Genomic DNA, 12522 nt, shown 5'->3' on the forward strand with positions numbered 1-12522 from the left:
ACTAAATGGTAACACCCGAATAAGTTTTTCAACTTGTCTAAGTCGGGGTCCACGTTAATAAATTCATGGTCAAATGTGTTGTGTTAAATCACGAATGATAACATAAGCTATCCGGTGGTGTTCTTGTTATAGTTTTTGCTTGACAAATATAACCAAGTAAGTTGCCAACAGCCCTTATTAAATGACATAGCAAGAGTTTGAACACGCATGGTTATTTCCTCACCCAGGACTGTAGGGGCAGTGTCACAACCTTTGTTTCATACACACGAAGAAGAAACCAGCCGCTGTGATTGGTTGGATGTTTCTCTACCCAATCACTTAAACTAGTCAAGTTTTTAAAACTCGAGCGCCAATCGTGCAGCCAAAGTGTTGTCGGTGAGACTGAGCTCGACGTAAACCGGCTTCTATGTCACGGGTAGGTCGTTACTTTTATTTACTAACATTACCGAGCTCAGCTAGCCTAGTGTTACTGTCATTCGGTGTATTGGCAACTTAAACGTGTCATGTCGTGGCTAAACTGTAAAATAATGTATCCTCTGTTCTTGTTGGTGATAAATACATAGTTTTCAATTCATTTTTTTTCCGGAAATTGTTTCTTTTGAGCTATTTTGCACTTTTCCTCCACAGGTTGGTAACACTGACTGTTAAAAACAAAAAAACATGTGCCATTAGAACAGTTGGACTCCATTTCGTAATTCACATCAGCACCGGAAGATTTCCAGCATGGCAAGAAATGTGTCATCTTTTCTGTCTAACCAGGAAACGGGCATGAATAGAGAAAACATCACCCCTGAATTACCTCCGGCATCTTCCATGCAATATTTGGATTCTGACAACTTCCCGGAGATTACTCTCCTTGACGTCACAGGAGATTGCGAAACGCACCAGAATATAAATGATTTATCTACACTTACAAGCATGCCTGCAACACCTATGTCTGCAAGGGGGCCGTTTAGAAGGTTTGTGCCTCACAATAACTCTATGAATGAGTCAACTTCAACTCCAATGATGATGGTAAACAAAGCAGTCGTCAGACAGCCTCCTCCCCTGGATAGCAACATTTCTGTGTTTTGGTTGTATGATGAGTGTTTGCCAGACATTACTGATTTCTCATTTGACTGTGAAAAGACTATAACCTCACCTCGTGACCGATCTGCTGCCTTAACGCCCACTACTTGTGACAACATTTCACAGAACGCAAACTTTGACAAGTCTGACATGGAACACGTAACGTTGAAGCTTGGTGAAGCCACCAGCAAGAAGAGGACTTCCCTAAAAATGAATACAGCACTGAATAGTCCCATATATTTAGCTGCAGGTGCCACAGGGGAGAGTGTACCTACAGATCAAGATAGCCTGCCTTCTGGGAAAGCAACCTGTGTCACAAGTGATAACAACACAATCATGACAGAAACGAGTATAACTGGTGATCACCGTAACACCGTTGATGGCCAATCCCAATCTCGTAGCAGAATCAGCATGTTAGAGAGCAGCTGCTGTGACGCTTACCACAACACTTTAGAGACTAACCCTCCACGTTTCAATAGCACATTTCCTTTGGTCGAAAAGAGTTCTAGTGATAACCACAACACCTGTGATTGTAACCCTCTTCAGTCCAGTTGCGTTATAACCAACACTTCTAGCGATGGTCACCAGAACACATTCGATGCTAACCCTCTTCATTCCAATAGCACATTACCTTTGGTCGAAAAGAGTTCTAGTGATAAATACAGCACCTGTGATGCTAATCCTCTTCAGTCCAGTTGCATTATAACCAACACTTCTAGCGATGGTCACCAGAACACATTCGATGCTAACCCTCTTCATTCCAATAGCACATTACCTTTGGTCGAAAAGAGTTCTAGTGATAACCACAACACCTGTGATTGTAACCCTCTTCAGTCCAGTTGCGTTATAACCAACACTTCTAACGATGGTCACCAGAACACTTTCGATGCTAACCCTCTTCATTCCAATAGCACATTACCTTTGGTCGAAAAGAGTTCTAGTGATAAATACAGCACCTGTGATGCTAATCCTCTTCAGTCCAGTTGCATTATAACCAACACTTCTAGCGATGGTCACCAGAACACATTCGATGCTAACCCTCTTCATTCCAATAGCACATTACCTTTGGTCGAAAAGAGTTCTAGTGATAATCACAACACCTGTGATGCTAACCCTCTTCAGTCCAGTTGCATTATAACCAACACTTCTAGCGATGGTCACCAGAACACATTCGATGCTAACCCTCTTCATTCCAATAGCACATTACCTTTGGTCGAAAAGAGTTCTAGTGATAATCACAACACCTGTGATGCTAACCCTCTTCAGTCCAGTTGCATTATAACCAACACTTCTAGCGATGGTCACCAGAACACATTCGATGCTAACCCTCTTCATTCCAATAGCACATTACCTTTGGTCGAAAAGAGTTCTAGTGATAATCACAACACCTGTGATGCTAACCCTCTTCAGTCCAGTTGCATTATAACCAACACTTCTAGCGATGGTCACCAGAACACATTCGATGCTAACCCTCTTCATTCCAATAGCACATTACCTTTGGTCGAAAAGAGTTCTAGTGATAACCACAACACCTGTGATTGTAACCCTCTTCAGTCCAGTTGCGTTATAACCAACACTTCTAACGATGGTCACCAGAACACTTTCGATGCTAACCCTCTTCATTCCAATAGCACATTACCTTTGGTCGAAAAGAGTTCTAGTGATAATCACAACACCTGTGATGCTAACCCTCTTCAGTCCAGTTGCATTATAACCAACACTTCTAGCGATGGTCACCAGAACACATTCGATGCTAACCCTCTTCATTCCAATAGCACATTACCTTTGGTCGAAAAGAGTTCTAGTGATAACCACAACACCTGTGATTGTAACCCTCTTCAGTCCAGTTGCGTTATAACCAACACTTCTAACGATGGTCACCAGAACACTTTCGATGCTAACCCTCTTCATTCCAATAGCACATTACCTTTGGTCGAAACGAGTTCTAGTGATAATCATAACACCTGTCATGCTAACCCTATTCAGTCCAGTTGCATTCTAACCAACACTTCTAGCGATGGTCACCAGAACACATTCGATGCTAACCCTCTTCATTCCAATAGCACATTGCCTTTGGTCGAAAAGAGTTCTAGTGATAATCACAACACCTGTGATGCTAACCCTCTTCAGTCCAGTTGCATGATAACCAACACTTCTAGTGATAATAACCAGAACACTTTTGATGCTAAACCTTCCTCTCAGAACAATGGCACAATAACAATGTTAGACAGTAGCTATACTGACAATCATCCTAACACTTTTGATGCCAACCCTCCTCTGTCTGGTAGCACAATATCCAAAGGTTTGAGTGGTCACCACTACATTTCCGTTGCTATCCCTCCCTCTATGACCAATGGCCCAGCAATGACGTCCGAAAGCAGTTCTAGTGATCGTCACCAGAGCACCTTTGATGCAATCCTTCCTCAGTCTGGTAGCACAATAATCAATAGTTCTAGTGACAGTTACCGCAACATCCTGGATGCTAACCCTCCATCTCAGTCCAATACCATAGTAAACATGTCAAAAAGCCAGTCGAGTGAATGTCCCCAAAATGCCTGTAAGGCTAATGCTACTCAGTCCGGTAGCACAATAACCAACCGTTCCAGTGATGGTCACCACAACACGTTCGACCCCAACCCTCCTCAGTCCGGGAGCATGTTAACCAACAGTTCTAGTGGTCACCACAACATTTCCGATGCTAACCCTTCTCAGTCTGGGAGCACAATAACCAACAGTTCTAGTGGTCACCACAACATTTCCGATACTAACACTTCTCAGTCTGGGAGCACAATAACCAACAGTTCTAGTGGGCACCACAACATTCCCGGTGCTAACCCTCCATCCCAGACCAATGCTACCCTAAAGATATTAGAAAGTAGTTCAAATGATGTTCACCACAACACCTTGGACACTTTCCCTGCTCAAGCCAGTGGCACAATAACCAACAGTTCCAGTGGCGGTCACTGCAAAATCTTAGATGCTAGCCCTCCATCTCAGTCCAATTGCACTAAAACTATGTCTGAAAGCAGTTCCAGTGATGGTCACCACAGCAGCTTCGATGCCAACCCTCCTCAGGTTGGTAGCACAATAACTAACAGTTCTAGTGGTGGACACCAGAACATCTCTGATGCTGGCTTTCCTCAGTCGACTCTCCCTGTGTCAGAAGGTGGCTCCAGTAACCATAACCACAACACTTCTCAGCCAAATGGCCCAATAACAGTGTCAGAAAAGAACTCGAGTGACAATCACCAAGGCACCTTTGATGCTAAGCCTCCTCATCTCAGTAGCCCAATACCTGTGTCAGAAAGTAGCACCAGTACCAACCATCACAGCATTTTTGATGGCAAACCACTTTCCCAACCCAGTGCAACAACATCAGTGTCAGAAAAAGATTCCCGGGATGATGGCCCAAATGACAAGGTGTCTCAACCCCTTCAGGGAACATTTGAGGCCAAACCAGATGTGAGTCAATGTGAGACCAAGGATTTTTCTGAATCTGTGGTTGAAGACGTAAGCATGGATACAGTCTTCAACAACAAAGTTAAAACTTTAAATCTGGATGACACCCTTGATTTGAGAAATGGCAGTCAGTTGATTACTTCAACACCGATGACCAGTTGTAAAACATTTACCTACATCAATCGGGACCAGGACAAATTGCTGGAGGCACAGAAAAATCTCCATGAGGATGCTTCCAGCAAACAAGCAGCTCAGGCGCCAACGTCCAATATGTCATCCAACATCACCTGTGATCAAAAGATGCTTTTGCCTGCTAAATCCATGCTGCCCACTTCCAAAGCTGCATCGCAGCTGCTCAAATTCAAGCCGGCATCCCTGCGTCCAGGACGAGGAGACATGATGGGATCAGGTCTGCCTATGACAAGGCAAAGAACTTCGGCTGAAGCTTTGAGTGCACGCACACTTCAGAAGGTAGGCTTTTTTTTAAGGCAGTTAATGTTGCTGTTTAATTGGGAAAACATGAGGCCATAATAATACCGTATTGACCTAAGACTCTTATATGGAGACTAAATCAAACACAAAATTAATCTTGGTTCAAAAAGCATCTTTTTAATATCAATGACAAAAACCCATCATGTTTCTTAGCTGCTAGACGGTTGATTGATGACAATTATTTTGAAATTAGCACCATTACTCCTCCTGTGTTAACTAACTAGCTAACAACATTCAGGCCCTTTTTTCCTGCGGGCCTGTGTGTCACTGGTGTGTAGACAGAGTTTAGTAATTATCGTTTAGTTTGTTCGTTTATTCAAGTAATACAGAAAAGAGCAATTTGTATTATTTTTAAAGTAGGATAGAGAGACCACACAAATCCACTCTTTCAGTAGGGCAGGATTATTAAAACTAAAAAACATTGTAGAATTACATACTCTATTAGTGATGTTCAAAGCTAGAAATAAAGTTCTTCCGAAGGACTTACAAAAGTTATTTGTGTTCACGTCTGAAGATGAGAATCACAGAGGCCGTATGACTTTAAACATACTGTACAAGAGCGCAAACAAATTTGAAACAAATGTGCTTGTCCTTTGTTGGTGTGAAAGCATGGAATTCTCTAAAGAAAGACTTAAAAAGTTGCAAGAATATTTTTGAATTTAAAAAGAGTTACAAAAAGAGACAACTGGAATTATATCAAACTGTTTTTTGATTTGATTGGATGTGTCATTGTAAAAATGCTTAAACAAAAATTTAAAATTATGTTGGAGTTTGGGTGTTGGAGGGAACAGTGATAAAGTCATCTAAAATAATTTGTTAAAAAAAGGGGAAGATATATATATATATATATATAAAAGAATATTATTCTTCTATCTGCTCCTTTCTGATCATGGAAATGTATAAGAAACAAAAAACAATGAAAGTGTGAACTGTACATGGCTTGTATATATGCATTTTCATGAAAGGAATAAAAAGAGATGATGATTAAGGACCGGTAATTGGATGAAACACACTTTATTGCCTCAATGTGTGTTTTAGGGAAAACATATTCAAATAAATTGTTCTGCTTGCCATAATCGTCATTATTTTCTTCTAATCATTAATGCACATCATCAACATAGAACCCGCACTTTTAACATTATTGCATTAATAAAAAATACAAATGCACCGCTGTTCGGCGCCACACAGATCACGGCACCCACACACTATCGCTCTCATGTGTGGTTTATTGCAGCTGTTGTGCGTAAAGTATGTCCACATGTATAAAGCTCCGGGTACTCCATTTGGTCCAGCTTTTAACAATTGTTATTAGTTTAACACTTAAAATTATTCATCTAAGCAACAGGGTATAATTACAGCTTTTTTCTAATCGATTAATTGCTGTGCGTGTGTGCATGCGAGCGAGCGAACGAGTGAGTGACGAGAAAGGCTCCTTTACTTGGGCTATAGTCGTGTAATCTCTAACCAACCTGCTTGGGGGAAGAGGGGGTATCGTCTTATATTTGGGTCAATACAGAAATTATTTAAAAATCAAATACTGAGAATTATTTTGTGCTTTTTAGAGTTCATCTGTTTGCCGCCCATACAACTTGGGAGCAACGACGACAGGTAAGTTAATTATTTTTGCTTGATTAATAAAACACAGTGATACGATACGTGTGTTTGTGGTCTTGTCGTCCCTCTCTTTTAGCATCCGAGCTGCCAAAGTCTGACCTGGAGAAGCCACGGTTGACTGCAAAACCATCAGGCCTCCCCAAAGTGGCACCACTCCTCAGAACAAGATCCAGGAGAAGCAGCACACTGACTTCCTCCAGCGCTGGTAAGGACTGTAATTTTATAGAAAGATATGGTTGTCATTAGGGCGACACTATTAACCAAATTTTAATCACGATCACAATTTTAGCTGGCACAGTTAAAATGCGGGACATCTTCGGCGATATTAACATTTTTAAAAGCGGTCTCCGCTGCATATCAAAACAAGCACTTTCACAACAGCAGAGAACAGGTCTGTGATGCGTGTGCCTGTCAACAGAGGCCATTGTTTATGAGCACAAAAGTCCATCACCATGCCAAACTGAAACATTAACATTATTAGTATTACTAACATTAACACATTTTTCCCAGGGTTTTGCTGTATCCAATTGGCTTCGTTTTACTTTTAGTTCTCTCGCTTTACTTCTGTAGAGTCTTGGCGTGCATTTTAAGACTGCACTATTTTTATTAGATGGCGATAGGTGTGGACAATACTGGAGAAATATGCATTTGTCCCAACCAAAAAGATAGCTGAGGAGAAAAATATTTTGATTTTGCTTTCATTCTGAAAGCGCAACATAGCGTGGTGTCACTGGTGGCTCCAAGGTTTTTTCATGTCAAAAAGTTATCGTATTTTTCGGACTATAAGTCGCAGTTTTTTTCATAGTTTGGCCGGGGGTGCGACTTATACTCAGGAGCGAATTATGTGTGAAATTATTAACACATTAGCGTAAAATATCAAATAATATTATTTAGCTCATTCACGTAAGAGACTAGACGTATAAGATTTCATGGGATTTAGCGATTAGGAGTGACAGATTGTTTGGTAAACGTATAGCATGTTCTATATGTTATAGTTATTTGAATGACTCTTACCATAATATGTTACGTTAACATACCAGTTGGTTATTTATGCCTCATATAACGTACACTTATTCAGCCTGTTGTTCACTATTCTTTATTTATTTTAAATTGCCTTTCAAATGTCTATTCTTGGTGTTGGGTTTTATCAAATAAATGTCCCCAAAAAATGCGACTTATACTCCAGTGCGACTTATATGTTTTTTTCCTTCTTTATCATGCATTTTCGGCAGGTGCGACTTATACTCCGGTGCGACTTATACTCCGAAAAATACGGTACTTTAAAAACCAGTTCATGTGACCTAGCGTTTTGTGAATGTTTTGCAGTCTATTGTATAGTTAATTCCTGTATGACATATTTCTGCTCAAACTCTTTAATGATCTGTACAGGGACCAATACAGACTGTGTCCCTCAATCTCAAACTCGTTCTTACGCCAGTGGACACTTGTACAACACGCTGCTCTGCTTGCCTCCTTGGAGTCGCTAGCAGGCCTAACAACTAACCCTTCCATACATCCATTTTCTACCACTTATTCCCTTCGGGCCGCGGGGGGCGCTGGAGCCTATCTCAGCTACAATAGGGCGGAAGGCGGGGTACACCCTGGTCAAGTCTATCCATTATACTAAATAGAATCTGCAGACACTTTTCAATCGAATCATTGCACTAAAAAACTATATGTTTGTATTTTGTTATTTAATATACATGTTTCACACAACAATCAAATGTATGATTAGGTCAAGTGGGGGTGTCCAATTGATGACGTGGCCACCCATGAAAAGTGTCTTTTTTTTGTGGCGTCGGGGAAAAAAATCATCAAAAATGGAAAAATAGAGCTAAAGGCATCAAGTAATTGGAAAACACTGGCACTCATAATTATCAACAACACAAATATTAGTCTTTAAATATGCAGATAATGTTTATTCAGCCTTTTATTAGACTATTTAATTTGAAATTACATGATGGCGTCGCGTTTAACCTCCCCGCAAGACTGTTTTACCTAATATAATGAATAATTGGGATTAATAATCGTGATTTCAATATTGATTAAAAAAAAATAACCGCAATTGTTATTTTGACCGTAATCATGCAGCTCCAGCTATCATGTTTGAAATCCTTTTGTTTTCTCATTCTTTTTAACCTCTAATACTGCAGCCAAGATTCCCCAAACAAAGAAGCACAACTTAGCCAGAGATGAACCCGTAGTAAAGAAGAAGACAAAGATGGGTGAGAATATAAATTCCTCTATTGCAACCAAAACACTGCTGTCATGACAGTGTGGCTTCTGCTGTGTAATTTTTCAGATGTCTCCACGTCGTCCAGTCACGTAGCATCAACACCTTCTGTGGATAGACAGAGCTCAGCCAGAAGCTTGAGGCCATCTGCCAACTGTCAGCCAGCTTTGATGGCTAAATGCCAAAAATACGGTGGGCTGGAATTTACTTTAAGGCTGGTACACAGAAAGAGATTTTCTAGATCTTAAGAGAGTGTTTTTATCTGTTAAAGACCTCACACATAAAGATAAAAAATCAGGTATTGAGCTGTTTTGATCTCTGTGTGTGGTGTGCTACGATAATATCAACATACACACATGACCATTCTGTCCCACCACAGAGCCATACAATCGTCCTCTAAGCCCAAAATCCTGCATGAACAAACATGATTTAAAGGCCTGGGTGTTTTGATCTAAATATAGATAGTATCGATGCCAAGGGGGGTATTGGTATCGGATCAATACTAGCATGGTGGGATCATAACTTTTGTTGTAGCTTCTCTTTTATACGTGGAGAAAATGACTCGATTTTTCTTAGAGTTTATGCGACTACAGTATCTCTTCTAGTCTGTCAGTGCAAACAGCGGGATTTTTCACAAACATCTGCATTTAATGTTAGTTATTTTGGAGTTTTGCTTACATTTTTGAATTAATGTCTTTCTTACATTACTTTTTTATTATTTTGCACTACCGACTTTTTTCTTAAACAACTGTTTGTAGTATAACTGAAAAGGGATGTTGTGTATATACTACTACATTGTTTTAAAATGTAATTAGTCATAAAAAATATTTTCATTGCCAGAATATATGTTTCCTGTGTGTTCACAATCATACTTAAGTACCGAGAGGCAAATTCACAAAATGAATCAATGATAATGATGTTTCAAGTCAAAAAGTGTCTGTATCAGTTTTGGCGATACTAGCCCTGTATTTACTTGGCATCTAAACAATACCAAAATTCACAGTATCGCCCACCGCTAGAAAATCGAAGAGGACTCTTCCTGACAACCAACCACCATAGCAACGAGTGAAAAACTGACAATATAGAAGAGGCCATAGTGATGTTGGCACTATTTTAAAGATAAAAATCCTAAACTAAAAGAAGAAAAAGTCATGGAGATAGCTTGAACACAGACTGTACAATCTACTGAGCGAGCTCGAGGGGAATATGTCATCAATAAAGTAGCTGTTAAAAAAAAAGAAATGTTGGCTTCCTGATTGGCTACTTTATGTGCCGCGTCACAATTCACAGAGCAGTGACTCTGGAAGCATCTGTGTTCCCCACAGACATGAATAGTTTTGGTCGCAAATATTAAAACTGTTCAATATTTACTGTCGGCCCATAGTCCCCCTATCCATTTTGGTGCTAATAATCAGGGCAAATTCACTCTAAATACACTTCAGACCACAAGACATAAGATAATCGGACAGCCTGGTTCTCTTTGTGTGTACCCCGCTTCAGGAATTCTAACTTTTGTTCTCTCTATTTGCTTCAAACTCTTTTTTTCTTCTCCTTTCAGATGCTGCATTGTCCACCAGCACTGCTGAGACATTAGTAACTGGTGATGCTGCCTCTAAAACTAAAAGCCTAAGACTGCCTGTGACTAGTCTGAGAGCTCTGCTGACTAAAGGCAATGGTGGGTTTAAAAAAAGGCAATATAAGGTCAAGAAAGTCCCATATTTTCATTGCATTCTGTTGTACATTACAGGTTGTGCCAAATGCATCGTTATGGAACAGCAGCTTAAAATGCGAACGATAGAATGCCAGAAACTGAAAGAAGGTCCAGTTGCCTTTATTGTCCTCCTGTGTGAAGTTCATGTTTATTTATATGTATGTGTCAAGATAGTTCTTTATTAACACTAAAGATGCTATTATGCCATTGCCTCCTATGCCCCTGACACATCAATAATGTACCACAATTCTTCTCAACCCAAGGGAAATATTGCCTTTGTGAAAAATGATACTTCAACCATGTGTACATGCTAGCAGGACTAAAAACCTTCAGCATTACAGCACGTGGAATTAAAATATGGAACAGATTGAGAGAAGAACTCTCAATATGCACTAATATGATCTAGTTTAGGAAACCGTACAAACACGTTGGTTACGAGGTAGAAGAATGCTGAACCACAGTGTCTGATATCATGATCTGAACCCTATTACTAAATAAGACATTATCTATCATCCACCCATCCATTTTCTACTGCTTGTCCCTTTCAGGTTTGCGGACAAGTCGCTCATTCATTAAATATTTATCTGTTAAGTATATTTATTATACTAATAGCTACTAGAGGTGGGGGAAATAATCGATTTTGAGATGCATCGCCATTCGGGCATAGACGAAATCAAATATAAAATCAATTTAGTAAACGTCGATCATCTATTTGTAAATAAAGTATTGCAGACAGTTTTGAAATGTATCTGACTGCAGTGAGCCACCTCACCAAGAGATCCTTTATTATAGGGCACTTATGTTCCAGGTTTGCACACATTTTTATTAATTAAAAAATACATGTGATGGGAATTAATTTAACTGTTTATTACAAATGCACTGTTTGACGGTTGATTGATGACAATTCTCTTGAAATTACCACCATTACTCCTCCTGTGTTTACTACGTTGCAAGTGATAAACGTTTATTTAGTTAAACAAAAAGAAATGTAAAACTGCATCAATATGCAAAAATTAAAGATGTGTCAATAATCAAGTTGTAATTGAATCGTGGGGTTCCCAATGACCTCATATTTACTAGTTATTCTTCATTCCTTTAAAATTATTCAAGGTATTTTAAAATATTCTGTACTAATTTATCACCCAACAATGTTGCTGTCAGCTAAACTTAAAATGTATCTATTTATGTTTATTTATAATGCTGTAATAATAACTATCTACTAACTATTAACTACTACTATTACACATCGCTTATTTTCTTCTATCAATAAACCAATGGTAAATATATATTTTTATTTAATTTATAATTATTTTAATTTAGCAATTGCTGTGATACGGAGAGGGGGTAAGATTCAATAAGTTATGCTTCTTCCTACTCTTTTTCGGAGACATTGTGTAATTGTAAGCAGGAGATGTACTCTATTTGTATTATTTTTATGTATGTTCAAATTAAACAAACACTATTATAAGTACCATGGCGGCCGTGTTTTTTTTGTTTGTTTAACTAATCCTGCTTAAATGTGCTTGGCAAGATGACAGCGTGCGTTTTGTAAAGTCCACTGATGTGTGAGAAATTTCAAGTCAGTCTGAGTTAATGGATCAAATGTTGGGGTTAAACAATCGTGGCATATTTTACAGAAAAATAATAGCCACAGCTGTTCAGGAGTAGAAGGAATATACTGCACCATATTTTTCATGTGACCATATATTTTTACAGTTTGAAAAGATCAAACTGTTCATTTAGTCAAGTTAAGGTCCTCTTTTTAATTTCAATTTTTGTTTGCCTTGCAGAGCTGCAAAAGTACAAGAAAGAAGAGGAGATATGAAACACCCCGATTCCATCACAAATATTAATTTTATCATACTTGTAAGATTTTGACCATGTTAATAAATTGTGTAACACTGCTTTGTTTGTGAAGTTATTGTGTTATTATATAAACAAGATC

The 12522-nt window shown here is 39.1% G+C and overlaps 1 protein-coding gene across 2 annotated transcripts; it reads left to right on the forward strand.

Moving 5' to 3' along the window:
- The first annotated feature begins 275 nt into the window (after positions 1-275).
- LOC133610966 (uncharacterized) lies at positions 276-12481 on the forward strand. 2 transcript variants are annotated; one of them, XM_061967772.1, is made up of 9 exons: positions 276-415; positions 628-4998; positions 6582-6627; positions 6710-6838; positions 8787-8858; positions 8936-9058; positions 10425-10541; positions 10614-10685; positions 12368-12481. In XM_061967772.1, the coding sequence occupies exons 2-9, from the start codon at positions 724-726 to the stop codon at positions 12400-12402; spliced, it is 4869 nt and encodes a 1622-aa protein (XP_061823756.1). In that variant the 5' UTR covers positions 276-415; positions 628-723; the 3' UTR covers positions 12403-12481. The 2 variants fall into 2 exon arrangements, with proteins under 2 accessions (XP_061823756.1, XP_061823757.1); XM_061967773.1 differs by having other exon boundaries at positions 349-415; positions 760-4998.
- The last annotated feature ends 41 nt before the right edge of the window (positions 12482-12522 follow it).

Source organism: Nerophis lumbriciformis, linkage group LG11, assembly GCF_033978685.3.
Source record: "Nerophis lumbriciformis linkage group LG11, RoL_Nlum_v2.1, whole genome shotgun sequence".
Taxonomy (NCBI): Eukaryota; Metazoa; Chordata; class Actinopteri; order Syngnathiformes; family Syngnathidae; genus Nerophis; species Nerophis lumbriciformis.